The sequence below is a fragment of the Carassius auratus genome, chromosome 11 (assembly GCF_003368295.1).
Source record: "Carassius auratus strain Wakin chromosome 11, ASM336829v1, whole genome shotgun sequence".
Taxonomy (NCBI): domain Eukaryota; kingdom Metazoa; phylum Chordata; class Actinopteri; order Cypriniformes; family Cyprinidae; genus Carassius; species Carassius auratus.
Genome location: NC_039253.1, coordinates 15,855,376 through 15,875,579, shown reverse-complemented (window position 1 = coordinate 15,875,579; position 20,204 = coordinate 15,855,376). Strand labels below are relative to the sequence as shown.

The 20,204-nt window shown below is 36.8% G+C and overlaps 3 protein-coding genes and 1 pseudogene across 8 annotated transcripts; 3 read left to right on the top strand and 1 right to left on the bottom strand.

Annotated features, from left to right (window-relative positions):
* Positions 1-2,104: 2,104 nt before the first annotated feature.
* LOC113111191 (RNA-binding protein 39-like) lies at positions 2,105-7,923 on the top strand. 5 transcript variants are annotated; one of them, XM_026275716.1, is made up of 17 exons: positions 2,105-2,346; positions 2,901-2,966; positions 3,135-3,195; positions 4,308-4,357; positions 4,453-4,641; positions 4,976-5,041; positions 5,145-5,198; positions 5,317-5,434; positions 5,531-5,683; positions 5,771-5,908; positions 6,000-6,065; positions 6,193-6,397; positions 6,512-6,592; positions 6,681-6,801; positions 6,890-6,995; positions 7,090-7,168; positions 7,313-7,923. In XM_026275716.1, exons 3-17 carry the CDS (start codon positions 3,190-3,192, stop codon positions 7,411-7,413), a joined length of 1,533 nt encoding a protein of 510 aa, XP_026131501.1. In that variant the 5' UTR covers positions 2,105-2,346; positions 2,901-2,966; positions 3,135-3,189; the 3' UTR covers positions 7,414-7,923. The 5 variants fall into 5 exon arrangements, 4 of the variants coding, with proteins under 4 accessions (XP_026131501.1, XP_026131500.1, XP_026131502.1 ...); XM_026275717.1 differs by having other exon boundaries at positions 2,106-2,346; positions 3,822-4,357; XM_026275718.1 differs by having other exon boundaries at positions 2,106-2,346; positions 3,135-3,971.
* A 152-nt stretch (positions 7,924-8,075) lies between these two features.
* LOC113111192 (pyruvate dehydrogenase [acetyl-transferring]-phosphatase 1, mitochondrial-like) lies at positions 8,076-9,580 on the bottom strand (annotated as a pseudogene).
* Positions 9,581-10,659: 1,079 nt separating this feature from the next.
* Positions 10,660-16,132, top strand: LOC113111190 (cysteine desulfurase, mitochondrial-like). Of its 2 annotated transcripts, XM_026275713.1 has the most exons (13): positions 10,661-10,968; positions 11,126-11,202; positions 11,329-11,445; positions 11,614-11,697; positions 11,887-12,039; positions 12,766-12,859; positions 12,958-13,092; positions 13,170-13,327; positions 13,419-13,524; positions 13,612-13,693; positions 14,148-14,231; positions 15,087-15,176; positions 15,335-16,132. In XM_026275713.1, the coding sequence occupies exons 1-13, from the start codon at positions 10,860-10,862 to the stop codon at positions 15,396-15,398; spliced, it is 1,353 nt and encodes a 450-aa protein (XP_026131498.1). In that variant the 5' UTR covers positions 10,661-10,859; the 3' UTR covers positions 15,399-16,132. The 2 variants fall into 2 exon arrangements, with proteins under 2 accessions (XP_026131499.1, XP_026131498.1); XM_026275714.1 differs by lacking the exon at positions 14,148-14,231 and having other exon boundaries at positions 10,660-10,968.
* A 561-nt stretch (positions 16,133-16,693) lies between these two features.
* On the top strand, positions 16,694-18,256 carry LOC113111351 (dynein light chain roadblock-type 1-like). The gene is made up of 4 exons (XM_026275972.1): positions 16,694-16,846; positions 17,150-17,225; positions 17,337-17,504; positions 17,924-18,256. The coding sequence occupies exons 1-4, from the start codon at positions 16,844-16,846 to the stop codon at positions 17,971-17,973; spliced, it is 297 nt and encodes a 98-aa protein (XP_026131757.1). The 5' UTR covers positions 16,694-16,843; the 3' UTR covers positions 17,974-18,256.
* Positions 18,257-20,204: the final 1,948 nt, after the last annotated feature.

Sequence of the window (20,204 nt, the reverse complement as noted above, 5' to 3'; positions counted from 1 at the left end):
TTTTGTCAGGAATGAGTCATTTATACATAATTTAACATAATTTATACATGACTAACGTAATAGGCCACTTTGAAGTGTGAACAAAGAAATAAAATAAGTCCTCTGTAACATCGTAACATCTCAGCACTCTATAAATAGCCCTAAGGTATAGGCTCATTTAGCATATAAATAGGCCAACGCACCAATAAAAACAAGTCTTTCTTAAAAAATTTAATTAAGATAAATTATAAATTAAGATGGGTATTTGGCAATAACGAAATGAATTAAGATAAAGGCTCTGCCGGATTTGCTTCGCCATAGCAGCTGACATAATAAAATAATAATGCCAACATTAGCTTATATAGCCTACTCTGTCTACATTATGCATTTAAGACTCAAGTAATATTTAGTTATTATTTGAAAAACATTTACTCACCAAGATTAGGTAAGGCTTAAGTGTTTATGTGGAGGAAAATCACTGAATCCACTGTAGATGTCTTCAGCGCGCTCCTGCGCTCACTGATGGTGCGTCATTAGCCTATTCACTCATTATTCTCATTATAAACAAGGTCAAAACTTTTCCAAACCTCAGACTTTGCTTTAGTTGCTGGTGCTACCAAAACATAATCGTCAGAAGCAAGCCTCCGTTTCAACTACTCAGCATACATTTTCGCATATTTCTCGCGCTAATCGAAACATTACATGACCGCTCATTTACCGCACAAGCCCGAGCCCGGCCCGATTGGTTCGATTGGCAATGGGATTCTTCACACTGCCTGAACATGTGCAATTGTGCTTTTGAAGACAACTGACCACGCGCACCTGTCCGCGCGGTTGTCTGCTCAGACTCGGTACACACTCTCCGATGGCGATGTTTACATCAAGCCTGCATAGCGGTCCATAGCGGACTCGAGGACGCAGAAAGTATTAGAGGCTTTAAGATGCAATCTGTAAGACGCGAACGGGAGCATGACTTGACGCACATTGCAGAAAATGGAACCACTGCTTTAAACTGAATGAATGAATGATAGGTTCGTTGGTAACATCGCACAAGGCAGATAAGAGGGTGACATCTAGTGGAGGAGATTTGTAATTTGATTAACGCTAATCTTACGTTCAATGTATGCGGAAATAAATACGGAAAATAAATCGATTCATGGCCTTTGAGAATCGATTTTGAATCGACCACATTTTAAAAAACGATTAATCGAAAAATCTATTTTTTACCCAGCCATATTAAATAGTCGGAGATTCCTTGTGGTTTGTGTAAAAAGGTTGGAGATGGAGACAGAAAGCTTTATATACTGTGCGTGTGTTCTTTGCGTAATGGATGTGGAGAACTGTTCAGTAAACAAATTGCTTAAATAGTCAGAGATTATTTCCTTGTGGTGTGCGTAAAAAGATTTTGGAGTTAATAGAGTTGCGTGTGACATAAACGTGCAGTGACTCAAGCCAGCTGACCAAATCGATTGCATTGTTTTAGCGTTATTGTGAAGTTTGATTAATATTATATTTTGTTGTAATATTATTTGTTGTATCTAAATGAGTTGCATGTATGCATAGGCTATCTGAAATTGTAATGAAAGTAATTATTTCGTTTTTTTTCGATTATTAAACTATTATTTAAACTATTATTTCTGATTCTGATTCTGCTTCAGATTAATAGCGCATTGCGCATATCTGAGAACTGATGTCTGTGTGTTTCAGACCCTGGCTGGCTGTGCACTGAAGTGTATATGACAATAAAGTAGTAAATCTCAATGTATATATTTTTAAAATGTATTTTAAATAGGCCTATAGGCTCATAGGTTTTTTGTAAAAAAAAAAAAAAAAAAAAAAAAATTCACAGCACCCCCTGTTCAAAATTACTTCCCGCGGCCCTGTGTGCATATATTAAATATATGTAGGCCTATATATATTATACGAACCTGGTCTCCCGGTCTATTTTGACAGAGAAAAACGCGAGTGTAACTCGGAAATGAACAATACCAGAGGATTAAAATGAAAAGGACAGTTTTAAAGTGTCTTAATTGCGCGTGTCACACTTCTGTTGTCAGTGTGTGTGACACGAGTTCCCTCTGGTGGACAGTTTCGCGCGTTTCCTCTAATTCAACAATAACGGTATGTGCATGCGCAGTGGTTCTTTGCCGCCGGTTAGCTTGTCATTTAACCGCAACACACGAACTGTGATTAGTATTAGTTCAAAAAACGAAGTTTTGGCTTAATACAATTGTGTTTTTTAGGTTTGTGTGGAATCGATTTAATCTTCTGGGGTTGCAGCGGCAGCAGAAGTGGACAGTAGACCCGGTTTTTACCGTTCGTTTGTGGAGTCGGGATTGTAAAGCTTTGTAGGCCGCAGTGTCTGACGTAAGAACGAAAGGCTAATGGCTACTTACTGTTTGTATTTATTTATAAGAATAGTGTGACCAATATAAATTTATTATGTATCATATAAGAATCATATTGATATTAAATTATTATATTTACGACGTTTAAGGTGGGTTGTTCAGCTAGACGAAACGACTTTAGCCAGTAAGCTAACGTTAATGTGCTAACAAAGCAAGCATTACGATTATCTGCTGATAATGCGAAATGTGTGGATATATAATATCCAACTCTACCTATAATTCTGTGATATATGCTCGTGCTGTGTAGAGCTGTTCAAAATTTCATCTATAAAAAGACGGTTCGCGATAGTGCGTGAGAAAAACAGTTAATGTTAGCCAGGATGCTAACGTTCGTTTCGTGACGGGTCCAGTCACGCATGTCCGCAAGTCGGATATGTACGTTACAGTCCGAGATTAAAGGGTTATTTTGGGACACAGTTTAGACAAATATATGTCTTGTAATTTCAGAATAAGGTTTCTGTGTTCAGATTAAACATTAAATGTCACTTAATATAACAATTTCCTCATCTGCAGATCAACAACAACAACATGGCCGATGATTTTGACATTGAAGCGATGCTGGAGGCTCCATATAAAAAGGTGGGTGTTTATGCAAATAAATGAACTCGGTCAGGAATCTGTATAGCTTTCATTTGAATATGCTAACCAGTCGTGTTTTCTCTAAGTCTTTATTGTCAGATCAATAACTTGAATGTTTCTGTATTAGTGGTTTCAATGAATAAATTGCCCATCTATCTCTTTTTGTAGACTTGCCTATATCTCACCTCTACTACCATGAATTCCAGTGTGAACTGTCAAAAAAATGAAGGTAGTAATTGCCCGATATATTGATGTACTGTGGTACCCTTGGTTGAAATACAAAGGCAAAATTATACATAGGTACCGCAAGATTAAATACAGTGGGTGCACATAAGAGCTGGTATAAACTCTGTGGAGACTGTATTCATGTTATTGTATGCATGATATTCTTAGCTTCATATTTTTTATCATCAGGAAGTTTACTTTCTAAATAGTTAGAACTAGATTGCATGTTTTACAGTATAAATGTATGGTAGGAAACCACTTAAAATGTCCCCAGTGCAGAAGTCCTGGAGTTGACAAACACAAGAAAATCCACAGTCTCTCTTTATTCCCCATTCATCACTTTGAAAATAATCTTAATCTTAACGTTAATCATACTGTGAATGTCATCTCTTTTGGAGAAAAAAGTATTTATGCATGCTGCTGAGATTTAAAAGTATTTATGAATGGTTGTTCTGCGGTTTTACAAACTGGAAATGATGGGGCTCAGCATATAATGTCATAACGTTCACCGTAAAATATATTTATCTTATAAATAATCTAGCCTTTTAACAACTACTAAAGAAAAACACAACTTTAGATGGTCTGTGGGAGTCCCTATTACTAAGCCGTGTGAATCCCTGTTTGCTTCAGGGCGAGATGTGTGACTGAGGTGGCATCGAGCTCTTTCTATCCACGAAGGCAAATGGGGTGAAGATCACTGGAATGGCATCCACCACTGGAGCTCGTTTAGTGGCTGGCTGCTAGCGTTGCCACTTTGGGTCTTAGGCTCAGATAGCCTTGGTACTGAACATGTTGGGCTGCTTAATGAATGAATGATTAAAGTGTCTAAAAAAGCAATGCTATTTTACACACCCAGCATAGTACTAGAACTTGAATATTTGACCATCTTACACAAGTAATGCAAGCACTAGTAAAAAAAGAACGACATTGGCAGCCATGTGGTTGGTTTCTTTCTAAAGGTCCCCCTTGTATTTTTCGACCTCCCACTCAAACCCTGTAATGAACTCCTATTTAATGATCATATCATATTCTCTTTTGTTCCCATCCCTTCTTTATCCTTACGACTTGAAATGTATCGCCGTCCTCCTCATGCTGTCTTCTATCGACCCTGCTTAGGATGACAGCAAGTCCTTAAGTACCAATGGCCACGAGGAGCGGAGTAAGAAGTATGTTTTGTTGAACCCTTTTGTTGAATTTTGTGTCTTGTAAAAGTCTTCCTTAATGTTACACTTACTAAACTTGAATTCTTTTGAATCGCAAGGAAAAAGAAGAGCAAAAGTCGCAGCAGAAGTCGCAGTCGGGAAAGGAAGAGAAGCAGGAGTCACGATCGCAAGAGGAGTCATGACCGCAGAAGGAGCCGCAGCAAAGAACGGAAGCGCAGCCGCAGCAGGGAGAGACGGCGCAGCCGTTCCAGGAGCAAGGAACGTGGTGGTCGCTACAGAGCCCCATTGTACGTAGTCATCTTTTGCTTTGGGTTTCAGTCTTTGTCAAGTGTCTACACAGTTTGGAGAAACGGCATTCCTTAATATAGTAAGCACGTTAACCTGTCTTCCAGAGAATATGAAGTATGTGGAGTAGTTTAGCTGTAATCCCAATTTACATGTCTGTTGTGAATCAGAAAAGGAGTAGATTTCCCCCAAAACAAGGAATTTGTTGTAATGTGTACAACAATTACCCTTGTGTTCTCCATTTAAGCTTTCAGTATATATTTTCAATTAGAAGTTGAGTGAGTAGTCATAAATACTACTCCTCCATAAATACTAAACCTTGTTTTTAAATCACAGTTCTGGCCTGAAATTTAACGGTGTTCCCAGGGGGAAGACTGGCCCACCACCTGCCATCAAACTAAGGTTTCTATGATACTATTCTTGTTTTGTGTGGGTAGTTGCTTGTTCTATGTGTGACTCAACATGGAAAGTGTTTCCAGAAGTATTCATAGAAATTCTCTTTCAGCCGTAAAAGGTCTAGAAGCCGCAGTCCTTTCAAGAAAGACAAAAGCCCTATAAGGTAAGTTTTTTTTTTTTTTTTTTTTTTTTTTTTTTTCAGCCTTGGTAATTACGTTTCCCTAAATAATTTTTTTTGCAGATTATAGTAATAAATTGCTTGTTTTGTGCTTTGGTAACAGACAGCCCATTGATAATCTCACCCCTGAAGAAAGAGATGCACGGACAGTATTCTGCATGCAGCTGGCAGCAAGAATCCGACCACGAGACCTGGAAGAATTCTTTTCTGCAGTAGGAAAAGTCAGTGTTTGTGCATCTAAAGTACCACCTTTGTTGTAGCCTATTCTACTTTGAATTTGGATTGACACCTTTAATTCCTATTGTTGTTCTTTAAAGGTACGAGATGTGAGAATCATCTCTGATAGAAACTCCAGAAGATCCAAAGGAATTGCATACATTGAGTTTGTGGACACCTCCTCTGTACCTTTGGCAATTGGCCTTTCTGGTCAAAGACTTCTCGGAGTACCAATCATTGTGCAGGCCTCACAGGTAACATAGTCACTCTGAATGTGGAACATTTGCAAAATTTTAGCTTGTTTACGTTATCATCTAATCGTAAATTGTGTTTTTGACCAGGCTGAAAAGAACAGAGCAGCTGCGTTGGCCAACAACTTACAGAAGGGCAGTTCTGGACCTATGAGACTGTATGTTGGCTCATTGCATTTTAACATCACAGAAGACATGCTCAGAGGCATCTTCGAGCCATTTGGAAGGGTAAATGGTGGCATGTGTTTTTTTTCTCACTTCATGATGTTATATTATGATTTTGTTTTTAATCATTGTGATATTTCATTTTTCCACACAGATTGATAGTATTCAACTGATGATGGACAGTGAAACAGGACGATCAAAAGGATATGGCTTTATCACAGTAAGTTTTGTGGTTGAGTTATTTTGGTGCAGAATTTCTAACATTACAAGACAAGTAGTTGGTGTCAAGCTCCAGAAGCAGTTATTGATCTTCTCAAGAGCTTATTAGCTTTCCTCTTTCCCCATAGTTTGCTGATGCTGAATGTGCTAAGAAGGCTCTGGAACAGCTTAATGGCTTTGAGTTGGCTGGCAGACCAATGAAAGTGGGACATGTGACAGAGCGCACTGATGCCTCAACTGCCAGCTCCTTCCTGGACAATGATGAGCTGGAAAGGACCGGCATTGATCTGGGAACGACTGGTAGACTGCAGCTGATGGCTAGACTGGCTGAGGGTAAGGATGTACTCTTTGATCTGCTGTATAATTTTCATACTGTTTTGAAGGTAATAATGTCCTGTGGGATTTTTTACAGGGGTTAAAAATCTTAGATTTTTTTTTGTTTGTTAGGTACTGGTCTGCAGATCCCACCTGCTGCTCAACAGGCCCTTCAGATGAGTGGCTCCATGGTAGCCATGGCTGCAGCTACGGGTCAGTCCCTTGACTTTTGGGTTCAGTAGTTGAGCCTTTTAATAAGGCCTGTGGGGTTTTCAGTTAACATCCACTTCTTTTCTTTCAGCTGCTATGAACCCTGGATTGAGTTTTAACATCAATGTGCCCACAAACCAACCTTTGAATCTACCTTCACAACCGATTGCAACACACTGTTTCCAACTGTCTAACATGTTCAATCCAAACTCGTAAGTAGCAGGAGTAAGCAAAATTACAAGTATACAGAGAAAGTACTGTTAAAGAGCATTTTTGCTTGAACTGCATTGTTTCTTGCAGAGAAAATGATCCTGGTTGGGAAGTTGAGATTCAGGATGATGTCATTGAAGAGTGCAACAAACACGGTGGAGTCATACACATATATGTGGACAAGAAATCAGCTGAAGTATGCTTCTTCCCTTAAACGTTATCATGAAATATTATACTAAATGTGGAGCTTTATATATCAATTTAATATTTACTTTTGTCATTCTTTTCAGGGTAATGTCTATGTGAAGTGTCCCAGCATTCCTGCTGCTATGGCTGCAGTGAGTGCATTACATGGACGTTGGTTTGGAGGTAATTCAAAATTCTGCACATCCTGATTTGAACATTGTCTAAATTCTAAAGCAATATGTGTTATGTTCTGATATGTATTATGTATTTTGTCTAGAACCATATGTATTATGGCCTGAATCATCTCACCTTTCAATTCTTTTCCAGGTAAAATGATCACAGCAGCTTATGTCCCTCTTCCTACATACCACAACCTTTTCCCAGAGTCAGTGCAGGCAACACAGCTTCTTATGCCCAGTCGCCGGTGATCAGTCACCCCTGGAAGATTCTATCTTTTCAGCCTTGCTCTTTTTAACTTTTGGACAATGATAACAGTTCTGCAAGCTGTGGCTGGGTTGTTTTGTTTGGTTACGAATCCAGTAAGGTTAAACATTTCACCTGCATAGTGTCCTTACAGGTCATGGACTTGAAAAAAAAAGTTTCCTATGTACAGCCTACTTATTGAATTTTGCTTCTTGATCTTTTATTGTTCGTACATAATTTTTTTTTTTCCTTTCAACATGTATAGTCATTGTGATGGATCTGGTTGGCATGTTTCTCACTCGAGGGAATGTACAATATTGACAGATACACAATATAAATGGCTTGTATTTAAACTGCAATTTTGATCAGACATGAACATATTCAACTTTTTAGCTCTATGAGCTGTGGGAACTAAATGGCTGACAAATCTGGTTAAAAAACATCTTGTTTTTTTGAATCAAGATTTGATTTTTGTAAAGTACTTGATAAAAGTTAATTTCAAATAAAGCAACAAACAAACAAAAAAAACCTGAACATTTGAACTGTCAATTCCTGTTTGAAAAAGAGATTTTTTTTTTTTTTTTTTTTTGGCTGATGTTTGCTGCTATATTTACTGGTTCATTTTAAGAGTATACATTAAACTGGAAAAAGAAGGGTTTCCAGAAAGTATCCAGCCATACATTTATAATATGAAATAAAAGGTTGTGGCTATGTGCAACTGGTGATGACACTGGACCTACCCATGCGTTCCATCTTGTGCTGAGTTTTTTGACAAAACAAAATCACCCAACATCCCTCCCCACCCCACAGTGCATATTTGGTGTCTTGTAACTTGTTTTTCCCAAAATTGAAATCACTTTTGAATGGGACTGAGACGTCATTATTCAGTGTACAAAGTTCCTTGGATTTTGTATCTTATTTAATGTCTCCTTTCATATTACCTGAGAGGATACTTTCCAGGCAGCCCTTATAAATCATTATTTAATGTGTACAATTTTAAAATGTAAATTATAAAAAAAATTAAAGGTTTAAGTAGATTAACTGGTGGATGACTAATTAAGTGGATGACTATAATTGTTATGTCATCTCTATACATCCTTGCTAAATCCTGTGGCAGACTGAGCATTTTTGCCATGCACTTGGGTTCAAGGGAGCCGCAGCCATCGCTACCCAGAGCGTGATGGATCAGATGAGTAGCACTGTTCTCATCCTCCAGAGCAGAAAAAGCTCTACTCTCCCTCTCTTGCAGCAGTCTATGCATCTGCCCCACTGTAAAACAAAGTCCAGAAACTGGCTTCTTCCACTGCATGTCAGACAGATGTACCCCCAAGACCTGCACCACAGTCTGCCTGTGCATCAGTTCCCAGAGACCATCAGTAGCTAAAATCAAAAATGTATCTTGTGGTCGCAATTTGTGATATGTAATTTCTGGATCTGCTATGAGGTAAGGTGGTGTGTGGTAGTTCGGTAGCAGCATTTTTGCATTTTCGTTCCCGATCAGCAGCTCTGGACGTGCCTCGTAGATGAGGTTCAAGAGCTCTTCATTCCACTTGAACTTCATGTCTCCAAAACCCCTGAAAGGAATCAACAGGCCCAATAACCGGTCATGTTTTACCACTGTCTTCCACTCAGAAGCAGGATGTTCTGAATGAACCCGTTACATCTCATCTGGGTTGTGGGAATTGTGGTCATTGGTACCAGTGAGAGCTGACCACCTCCAATCATCCCCTTGTACCCCGAGCACTGCTCTGCTGTCACCCAGATTGGCCATATGAAGATTTTCTCGGTCCTCGTAGGCCACACAAGCCGTGCATCCAGACTGAGCCACTCTGAGTGGTGTGAAATTAGTAAAAGGAACCCCAAAGTCCACCTGGGCCTCCAAGGAAATATCGTTATCCAGTCTCTTGAAAGAATTTCTTAAAGCTGTTTGTATATCTGTCATCATCCTTATGCAGTTCTATTATCTAGCACCGGAAGTACAGGCCTTTCACTCTCCACAGCCTATTCTATCTCGGTTAAAGTCTTCAATGGAAACAGAGACACGGCTATATAGTAAAAGAGGTGTTCACTAACTGCTTGTGCACAAGCAGAACCTGCGTGGCCATCAAACACTCCAAACAGCATGCTTCGGCTCTGTAGACACGTTGCAGCACTCCGTCTGTCTTCACATGGGGAGTTTGATGGTAGGATATTACTATTACTATCAATATATAGGCTATATTGTGGAAGTCGTGGCCTAATGGTTAGAGCGTTGGACTCCCAATCGAAGGGTTGTGAGTTCGAGTCTCGGGGCGGATGGAATTGTGGGTGGCGGTAGTGCATGAACAGCTCTCTCTCCACCTTCAATACCACGACTTAGGTGCCCTTGAGCAAGACATCGAACCCCCAACTGCTCCCCGGGCGCCGCAGCATAAATGGCTGCCCACTGCTCCGGGTGTGTGCTCACAGTGTGTGTGTGTGTTCACTGCTCTGTGTGTGTGCATTTCGGATGGGTTAAATGCAGAGCACAAATTCTGAGTATGGGTCACCATACTTGGCTGAATGTCACTTCACTCACTCACTCACTTGATGAAGGTTTCACATTTCCCAACATTACTCATTACTCATTCATTACTTTTACTGACCCGTTATACCATCCATCATAGACATAAAAAGTCAATATTATGACAAAACGTCATCATTATGACATAACGTTACACTGAAATATGAATTCATCAAATCAAATTTGATTTTTAGAATTTAATACATTTTTTTGGCATAAATTATTTTTTTCCCAACGATTATGTTTTTAATAATTAAAAACAATTAATTATAATTCTTCGTAACTATGTAGCTTCATTTGATCATATCAGAACATGATGACATAATTAAACAAACAACCACCGAATCGGTTCTTTAAAATGATATGTTCAAAAGAACCGATTCGCGGAAATGATTTGGACTTCCGATCACTATTCGTGGGAACATAATAAACTAAAGACCAAAAAAGATGTCTTTGATTAAATGCTGTTGATTTGGTCAAAATGGACTGGATATTTATATTTCAAAGGACATGAACGAACCAACGAACTAGTAAGAGCAGCATTGGATTGGTTCATATTCACCATTTCCGGTAAAAAAAATAAATAAAAAAAAAGACATGCAAGGTTTAGATTTCAACCATTAATCTCCGTAAACGTCACAAAAACCCGCCCACAAGTGACTCGGATAACCAATGAGAGTTGTTATAATAACAGTCGTCCTGCCCCAGCTCTATGTGAGTCTTGTGTAAGCATTGGAGTATGTTTTGAGTGCTGGAGACATACTGTTTGAAGATAGTGGGCATGTCATCGCCTCTAAAGTTGCCCGAATAATATATTTGTTTATTAATTGGTTGACGAAGGCTTTATAAGAAGCTATCTTCATTATTTCTGTCATTTATTTTCTTTGAGAAAACTGTAATTGCATAAATATGATGAACAGGATTATTTCAAGTAAACTTGTGGACTCCATGTGTGTGATCTCCAGCCGTCGACTGAGCTTCGCTCAAAGCGCTGTTAACACTGTGCAGAAGCAGAAAGGTACAGTAACGTTATAAGTAAATCAAATTTCCTAATCTAATACTCTACAAGGCTGTGCTAATAGAGGTATTAGAAAGCTGGCATGTTAATACTTTCTAATATGCCTGTATTTATTCCAGTCAGTGACTTTGATGAACATGCCTGTCTTTTTCCACAGAGTTGATCAAGAGTAGGGAACTTGAAAAGGATGAACTAAGACCGCTGTATATGGACTTTCAGGCCACCACACCCATGGTACCCATCTGCTATAGTCATCCTAACTAAACTCTTGCCATGTAGATAATATAACTAATCAGACTCGAAAATCTAGTGCATGAGAACATGTTTACATGCAATTGTTTTCATTGATGAATCTTCCAGGACCCAAGGGTTCTGGATGCCATGCTTCCCTATCAAGTCAATTACTACGGGAACCCACATTCTAGGACTCACGCTTATGGATGGGAGAGCGAGACCGCAATGGAAAAAGCGAGAAAAGTTAGTCTTGATTCTTTCTTGCATGTTTTTATAAGAGAAGCAAGAACATTCTCTGAATTATTAGCGTTCTTCTCAGATAGCTGAGAGTTGCCTTTACTGAATCATAATATTTTGGTTAAATCAAAAATGCACTGTTTATGGTAGCACAAATGTTTATTTCCTCTTCAGCAAGTAGCAGATCTTATTGGTGCTGACCCGAGGGAGATTGTGTTCACCAGTGGTGCAACTGAGTCCAACAATATGTCAATCAAAGTAAGTATGTCATTACTGTGAGGCAAGATTAGGATTAGGAGAAAGTGGGACGCAGGGACACAAATGGCTAGGCATATTTTAAAATAAACTGTTCAATAAATAAAGTTGATATAATATTCCCTGCAAATAACAAAATATCTGTTAGTTGTTCTTTTATGTCTTGTCCTTTTTCTTTTTTTTTTTTTAAAGGGTGTGGCTCGGTTTTATAAGGCTAAGAAAAACCACATCATCACCACCCAGACTGAGCACAAGTGTGTGCTGGACTCCTGCCGAATTCTGGAGGCAGAGGGTTTTGAAGTAACATATTTACCTGTGAAAAATAATGGACTGATTGATTTGAAGGTAAGCCTTCTTAAGGGGGAACCGTCCAATTTCCGAGCCAATTAGCGAAAATAACAATATTAAAAAGTTTTACACACTCAACTCCCTTGTTTGACAAATTGGTAGTCCTGCTTCAAACTAACTCTAATGGTTGAAGTTATATAATTTTATAGATGCTCCAGTAGATTGCAATCAGTGTTTGGGAGTGACTAAAACAGTTACAAACGGGGTTTCATCTGAATATTCACACACATCACAGATTTAATAGATTTCTCTCCCAAATAGCATTGATCGCTCTAAAATATAAAACACTGGTGTTTCAGGATTTTAGGAAACATGCTTATTTAATTACTGTGTTATTACCTAGTTGGTTTTATGTATATGGTTTATTTTTTCCAAGGCAAAGATTTGCTTTCAAAAATGGTATCATAGCTATTAAACTATATCTTGATTTGATTTTGAATTGGTATCTAACCTTAATTATATTAATTATATTAATCTTAATTATTTTAACCCTGCCCGATTAAAATTTAGAAAATTAATTTTGAGGAATTAAGAAAAGTCACCAAAATAATCAAATGTAATCCGTTAATAATAACTTAAAAAAATTAATTGAAATAGTTACACTACTTATTACATATAAAATAGGGTAACTTGTAATTGTAATTACATTTGAAGTTACCTTCCCAACACTGATTGCAACGTTTATAAAAAATAATAAAAAAATCTTATAATTCGCGTTCTCAGCAATTACAGGAAAGGATCAGTCCACATACCAGTTTGGTGTCTATAATGACTGTCAACAATGAGATTGGTGTCAAACAGCCAATCGAAGAAATAGGTAACTCTTTTTAATAATATAATGCTCTAATACCTGCATATACATATACATATACCTGCCAGTCTTCATGTCTTCTATAACAACGTTTTTGATTTCAGGTCATCTGTGTAGGTCCAAAAATGTGTTTTTCCACACTGATGCTGCTCAGGCTGTTGGAAAGATCCCCATTAATGTCAATGATTGGAAAGTGGATCTGATGTCCATCAGCGGCCATAAGATCTACGGGCCCAAAGGTAGTGTATTGTACATTTTAAATACACAAAGGGTTACATTTATCCAAAATATATTAATGAGTGGTTGTGTTTATTAGGAGTTGGGGCTTTGTACGTGAGGAGGAGACCCAGAGTTCGTATTGAGCCTTTACAGAATGGAGGGGGACAGGAAAGGGGTCTACGTTCAGGAACTGTGCCCACACCTTTAGTCGTAGGCTTCGGAGCCGCCTGTGAGATTGCCCAGCAAGAGTTAGAGGTAGAGACTTCAGAGTTAACTTTAGAGTTAAACTTTCTACTGTTAGTCCAAATTTGATTTTATGCAGGTTTCACTTCCTGTTTATTTTCAGTACGATCACAAACGTGTGACAGTGCTTGCAAATCGCCTCGTGCAGAAGATCATGTCAGAGATTCCTGATGTTGTGATGAATGGAGACCCAGAGCAGAGGTACCCAGGTAAGATTCGACTTTCTACCTTTCTATTTTTCTTAAAGGTTCCAAGTTGACTTGAGTTTGTAATCTAAAAACACTTTCCTCCTGCAGGGTGCATCAATTTATCATTTGCCTATGTTGAGGGGGAGAGTCTGTTGATGGCGTTAAAAGATGTTGCGCTTTCATCTGGAAGGTCAGTAGGTTAAAAATGTCTGACCAGGGTTTACAATTTTTCAGTACGTAAAACAGAAAGACTACAACTATACTACTGATATTTCTACTTTACAAAGCTGGATAATTTTATATATATATATATATATATATATATATATATATATATATATATATATAGTACAGACCAAAAGTTTGGACACACCTTCTCATTCAAAGAGTTTTCTTTATTTTCATGACTATGAGTCACACTGAAGGCATCAAAACTATGAATTAACAAGAGGTAGTCACCTGAAACGGTCTTCCAACAGTCTTGAAGGAGTGAAGTAAAATAAAAATAGGAATGACAAAATTACAAAAAATTTTGTTAAAATGAATCCAACAAATATTAAAATAAAAGTGGATTAAAAATATTTAGAAAAAAGTTTCTATAATTGTACATGAATAATACTGAAGTAACATTGTTCTTGTTGCAGCGCCTGCACATCTGCTTCTTTGGAGCCCTCCTATGTCCTTAGAGCAATAGGAGCAGATGAGGACTTGGCACACTCATCTATTCGGTTCGTAGTTTTTCTGTAATATCAGTGTAAACGTTGTTGATTTTTTTTTCCAGGTCATGCTCAACACGCCTAGTTTCTCTCTCTGTGTGCCTTTGTTACATAATCTGTGGTCTTAAAGGAATCCGAAATTTTCTTTAAGTTGAAAAATAAAGACGACCTCACGTTGTGTCAATCGTGTTTACACTGCCTCTGAAACTTTCGTGCGTCATAAAAAAAAAATTCGGATCAGGTTTGATTTTCTGTGTTTTCACATCCGTAGCATGAACTTTGAAAAGAAAGGATGGTGAATATGAAAAAAACTGAGTGTGCAAAGATCTTTAGTCTTAATATATATAAAATTGCATGTACATTTACAATAAGTCATTTAGTAGCCGCTTTTATCATAAGTGAGTTACAAATGAGGACAATGGAAGCAATTAAAATCCACAAAAGGGCAATGATGTGCAAGTGCTATAACAAGTCTCAGTTAGCTTAACGCAGTACACATAGCAAGGTTTTTTTTATTATATAATAAAAAGAAAACGGATAGAATACAAAAAGATATAGAGAACTTTTTTTTAGAAAACAAGCAATTAGTAAATGAATAGAATGCATGTCTAAAATGGACTTTTAAATATTTTTGTTGTATAGAATTAGAATAGAAAATGCTAGAGTTAGAGGGTCAAATGGAAGAGATGTGGTTTTGTAGGCACACATTAATGCTTTGAATTTTATGCGAGCAGCTATTGATAGTACACAAGTAGTAGCAGTTATTGTCTGATACATACATTTATTGCTTGAACCATGAACTATGACCACACAAACTGTAATGAGGGGATTTGATGCACATGACCTATTTTATTTTATTTTTGTAAGGTTTGGAATTGGAAGATTTACCACCGAGGAGGAAGTGGACTATACAGTGGAGAAGTGTATTCAGCAGGTCAAACGGCTGAGGGAGATGAGGTTAGCAGTTCATGCTTGCTTTATCTGATTAAAAAAAGTTAATTAAGATACTGTTATGTAATGTTTTATTTGTTTGATGTTTAGAATGTTGTACATTTTTACTACATTAGGATTTAAAAATTGGGATTGTTCATGGTTTTTGTTTCTTTGTCTCTTAGTCCGTTATGGGAAATGGTTCAGGAAGGCATTGACCTTAAAAGCATCAAATGGACCCAGCACTGAGTTGTTCTGAACACGTGGAGTATGAAGCCCTGCTGTGGTTGTGAATAGTCATTATGTAAAGCTTGACTAGACTGCCATACATCCTTAGACCTAATTCTCCCAAAAAACACGCACAATGTTATTTCTCAATTTTGGAGAATTTAACTTATCTATGTGAAGGCTATTTGAAAGTGCATTTGAATGAACTGCAGAGATTACGAAACCAGCTTTCACCTCATTTCTTTATATTTTATAGTATATTCACAGATGCTCTGTTAAAATCACTGAAAATATAATCACAAAGATATCTTACTAGAAACATGCACTGAATGATGTTCCTGTGTCCTTGTTGTGTGTGTTTAAGCACATTTCAGCCTACTGCTAAATGTTTTAGGTGTCTATCATATTGTCTGTTGTCCTAGTTCTGAGACCAACTAAATTAATTTCAGTGATATGTTGTTTCATTAAAATTAGCATTGTTTTAGGCAAGTCAGGTGCTAATTAATAATTTCAGTTAATGGGTAAAAAATGTTTTCATAAAGTACAGCACCCAGGACAGGATTGAAAATAGGTGTCATTGCATTCACTTGCCTTTTTAGAAAGGTCTTGTGTAAGAACTTTGTGCTTATTGTCTGGTATGAGCATGCATTTCTTTCATGATTGCAGTTTACAGATTCTATAGCCTCTATTATTGTAAATTAATTGTTTTTATTACAGTATGTATGTCATACCAATAAACATCCAAACCAACTGTTTTGTCCTTTTTGCTAATTAATAAATTAATTAGATAAATTACATTTATTGTGAATTGTGTTGTGATTGTTTTTTAAATAAATTATAACCTTACATTAATCAAAAGTGAGACATTACAAAATATTTTTGTTTCAAATAATGATATTCTTTTGAACTATCCATTAATCAAATAATACTTGCAATGGATAAAAATGTTTCTTGAGCAGCAAATCTGAATTAATTTCTGAATAATCGTGTGAAAAAATGGATTTCGTTTTTATATTAAGAGTTTATTTACAAAAACATAACTCCGTTTTTATCAATTTTCATTACTCATGTTTTGTATTGTGTTGTTTTTATTGTGTTAGCTGCACTTTTAAGTTATTATGGTTTAATCAAAACAACCCAACTGCAGTTTGATTGATATTAATTGCAATGCAGGATTAAATATATATATAATTTATTTTTATTTTTATTTTTTTACATTTTGAAAATAAAGGTTGTTGTTTTTCTCAAATGAACCTCTTCATATATGTATTGGTTTGTTTGTATGTATGAGAGAAGACACTTTCCTCTAGTCCAGCAGAAAGCAGCGGCGTGGCTTCTGTTTTCAACGCGTTTTTAGGCGCGACCTGTGAACTGCTCTTAAGCATAACCGACCGTTGACATATTACGTATACCGGTAATTTAAAAACAAAACAAAGAGATACGATATCTAGTTCACCGACGGAAAAATGGCAAGTAACGTTACATTTCAGCACTTAAAATTGAATATGTATTTCTAAAATTCAAAGTATGTGTTTGTTAGCTTATGTCGGTTAACGTTTTTGTAGGCTAACTTCAGCAAGGCTTTGCTATGGCACTTATTAACCAGCGAACGTTACTGCTCGAGTAAATATAATAAACAAAGCAAAAATATGTAACGTTACATTTTCCCGCTGGCAGACCTTAGGGGTTTCACAGAGCTGCTTTTCTGAATTATATTAACTTAAATACTAAGCAATTTTGCCGTTTTAATGACTTGAGGGTGTATGTTGCAGAATGAGGCAGAGAAGACGATCAAGAGGATTCAGGCTCAGAAAGGAGTAGAAGGAGTTATCGTGGTTAACGCAGAAGGTGTCTGGCAAATGAAAATGTTTTGGTTGCAAACGATGTCATGTGATTCAGTGGTAACACGAATCTGGTCAGTCGAAGATATATTTGTTATTTCTGTGTGCTTTTTCATAGGCATCCCCATAGAAAGCAATCTAGACCACCAACGTACACTTCACTATACCTATAATTTCCAACAGCTGCTCGCCAGAACTCAGAGAGTGATGAAGGACCTGGACCCTCAGAATGAAGCCACCCTTCTGGATATTCAAACAGAGAAAAACAATATTCTGGTTTCCACAGGTAAAGAAAAGTACACTTATGTAATGCTAATTTTCATTAGGTTGTGTTTCCCAACAATTAGCGGATCTCAGTAAAGCTCAGAATGAGCCTGAGAAATATTGTATTGGCCAGTGGAGGAACCTTCGAGTCAAAGGATGAGCTCCACTGGGTTAGACAGGTTTAGGCTGACAGTGTTTGACTAATCATATTTGTCTTGAAGTTATTTGATTACAGTTTTTTTTTTTTTTTTTTTTTTTGTAGATCAGCAATATGTTTTTAAATAATTATTTTCGCACTCATACTCATTTAAATGTCAGGTGTCACTTAAATATCACTTTTTTTTCTTTACTTTTTTGTTACTACTACAGCCAAATATACATCAGGTATTTATCTGAAATAGACTGATATAAGTAATGTATTTTATTGTGTTCTTTCCACAGACAAGGACTATTTTATGATTGCCATGAAAAATTCTAGAGAAGGGCCCTGAACTCTTTCTTTTCTTCATTATTTATTTTTCAGTAGTTTTATTTTTATTTTTTTTAATTAATGGACAAAAGTGTTACATTCCATGTTCCAGGAAAGTTAAGTTTGATATGAAAATGCGTCCATTAATACAAATGTTGAATGTACTGCCTTTGCTTGTTCTAATAGTTTGGTCTCTTTTCTAAGTCCTCCAGCTGCTCATCATCTGGAGGCATCAGCACGACATTATAACATACTGTACCTGTTTATGTATGCAAAAAAAAAAAAGAAAAGAAAAAGAAAACTACAGTGCATTTTCTTAATTATTTTGTGATTGCTTAATTATAATTTTTTTTTTTTTTTGTTGATTGATTTGAATATACAGAAAATACTAAACTGTTATATATTGTACACTCAAGAAAAATAGTTAAAGAAAAAAATCATTGGATAGCTTTAATATGGATCATAATCATAATGATCAAATTAATTAATTTTGCTGAGGACAACTTCCTCAATCTCAATCGGTTTAATGCCGGATTTGAACAAAGATTATTCCTGAAAGATGGAGCAGTTCCCTCTTTGTCTGGAGAAGGTGTTGTTTATGGACCACAACCGGTTAAGTGTATTTTATTATTTAAGTTGGTGCGTTTAACAGTTTCTATAATTTATTACACAAAGGACAACGCTGTTTAGCTTTGTTAACTAGATGGTAGGGCTGTGCAAAAAATTGAATGAGATTTTCATGCGCATCTCGTCAGTAAAGGCGTTCTGTGATTAGAAGTAAATCTCCAGCATGAGCGTTCAGAATTGCCAGGTTTTCAAAACAAATCCGGCCTGCCTGCTTCTCAAAACTTGTGCAAAACTAGCCCAATCGCGTTTCCAGGAGGGCCGCACACGCTCAGCTGCTGTCGAATCAGAGCACAGGAACCGCTGGCCCAATCAGAACTCGTTAAGTATTTCTGAAGGAGGGACTTTATAGAACAAGGAAGTCATCAGCCCGTTTTTATGACAGTGAAAACAGTGAATTGTGTGAAAAATATATTTTTTTTTTTACACGCGAAGCATGAACATGTTATATTGCACAATGTAAACACAATCAAAGCTTAAAAAAAAAACACGAAAAACGTGACCTTTAAAAAACTAATTGGCAGGCAAACCAGTTACAAATTTAGTTAATGTTCATGAACATTTTAATAAATTATCTGTTAAGAGTGGGTGGGCATGACAGTATATAGTTGCATAGCTGTGCTCAAGAGACAGATTTGAAAAAAAAGGGCAGGAATAAACTACCTCTAAGGCTAAGAAAACCTAAAAAAATGAAAATGAGACAGACGTTTAGATGAATAATTTATTTCAGATAGTTTCACTGACAAATGGTTAGACAAATACAACACAAAGCAGAATGAGATTTAGAAAACTGCTTTAAACTCACAAACAGACAAGTCCAATTTACATCATAACTACAAAAAGGCATGGCCAGAAGCTCTGTACATAAACTTTTTACAATTATCTATTTTCATATATACAATAAAAATGAACTATGTACAGCATTACACCCCAGTCTTCCTAAGAGAGAAAAATAGACAACACATCTAAAGATGTACAATAAAAGGGCAGATCAGACCTTGTAAAAGTGCCAGTTTGTTAGCCTTCAAATGGTTAAATACTACACATACAGTAGTTAACACTCCATATGCTAACTAGTCCCCTTCAGTTAGTTACTTTAAACAAGCTTTTGAGCAAATGTTTTCTCTTAGAGATGAACGGGTAACCAGCACCAGATACCACATCATACAACTGACTCATTATTCCAGGGGCAAAAAAAAAAAAAGGACTTACAGACAATATTCAAGAAAATACAACTAATTTCAGATGTTCAGCAAGTGCCAATTTATTTTGTGCACACCGTTTAAGTGCTGGTTTTTGAGTTTACCCTGATATCCAGCAGCTTTTTTCTTTCCTGAAAATACATTATTGTAGCTAGTGCTTTAGAGCCAAGAGTCATAACAGTGACATGCTACCTTATTTCCAACCTGGTAATAAATGGAAACGTGTCAAAAAATTTTTTATTCCATTTATATCCATCACCTGCGCAGACAGCTTATAGTGCACAAGAGCTTTAAGCAGTAATCATGTGCACCATGAAACAACAATATAAAGATTGTTTTGAATAGCATTTTAACAGAAACGAACACAAAATGAAAATACTTCTGAATGTTGCTGGATCATAAATGTGATCAGTAGTCTAGTCTGTTC

What these genes read in the sequence shown, in the direction of transcription:
- LOC113111351 (XM_026275972.1), top strand. An exon ending in TATCGTGGTTAACGCAGAAG is followed by an intron (nt 17,226 to 17,336) that starts GTGTCTGGCAAA and finishes GCTTTTTCATAG; the next exon opens with GCATCCCCATAGAAAGCAAT. An exon ending in CAATATTCTGGTTTCCACAG is followed by an intron (nt 17,505 to 17,923) that starts GTAAAGAAAAGT and finishes TTCTTTCCACAG; the next exon opens with ACAAGGACTATTTTATGATT.
- LOC113111190 (XM_026275713.1), top strand. Translation starts at nt 10,860, where the DNA reads ATGATGAACAGGATTATTTCAAGTAAACTTGTGGACTCCATGTGTGTG. An exon ending in TTGCCCAGCAAGAGTTAGAG is followed by an intron (nt 13,328 to 13,418) that starts GTAGAGACTTCA and finishes GTTTATTTTCAG; the next exon opens with TACGATCACAAACGTGTGAC. An exon ending in AAACGGCTGAGGGAGATGAG is followed by an intron (nt 15,177 to 15,334) that starts GTTAGCAGTTCA and finishes TTTGTCTCTTAG; the next exon opens with TCCGTTATGGGAAATGGTTC.
- LOC113111191 (XM_026275715.1), top strand. Translation starts at nt 2,916, where the DNA reads ATGGCCGATGATTTTGACATTGAAGCGATGCTGGAGGCTCCATATAAA. An exon ending in TGGAGGCTCCATATAAAAAG is followed by an intron (nt 2,967 to 4,307) that starts GTGGGTGTTTAT and finishes GACCCTGCTTAG; the next exon opens with GATGACAGCAAGTCCTTAAG. An exon ending in TCATTGTGCAGGCCTCACAG is followed by an intron (nt 5,684 to 5,770) that starts GTAACATAGTCA and finishes GTTTTTGACCAG; the next exon opens with GCTGAAAAGAACAGAGCAGC.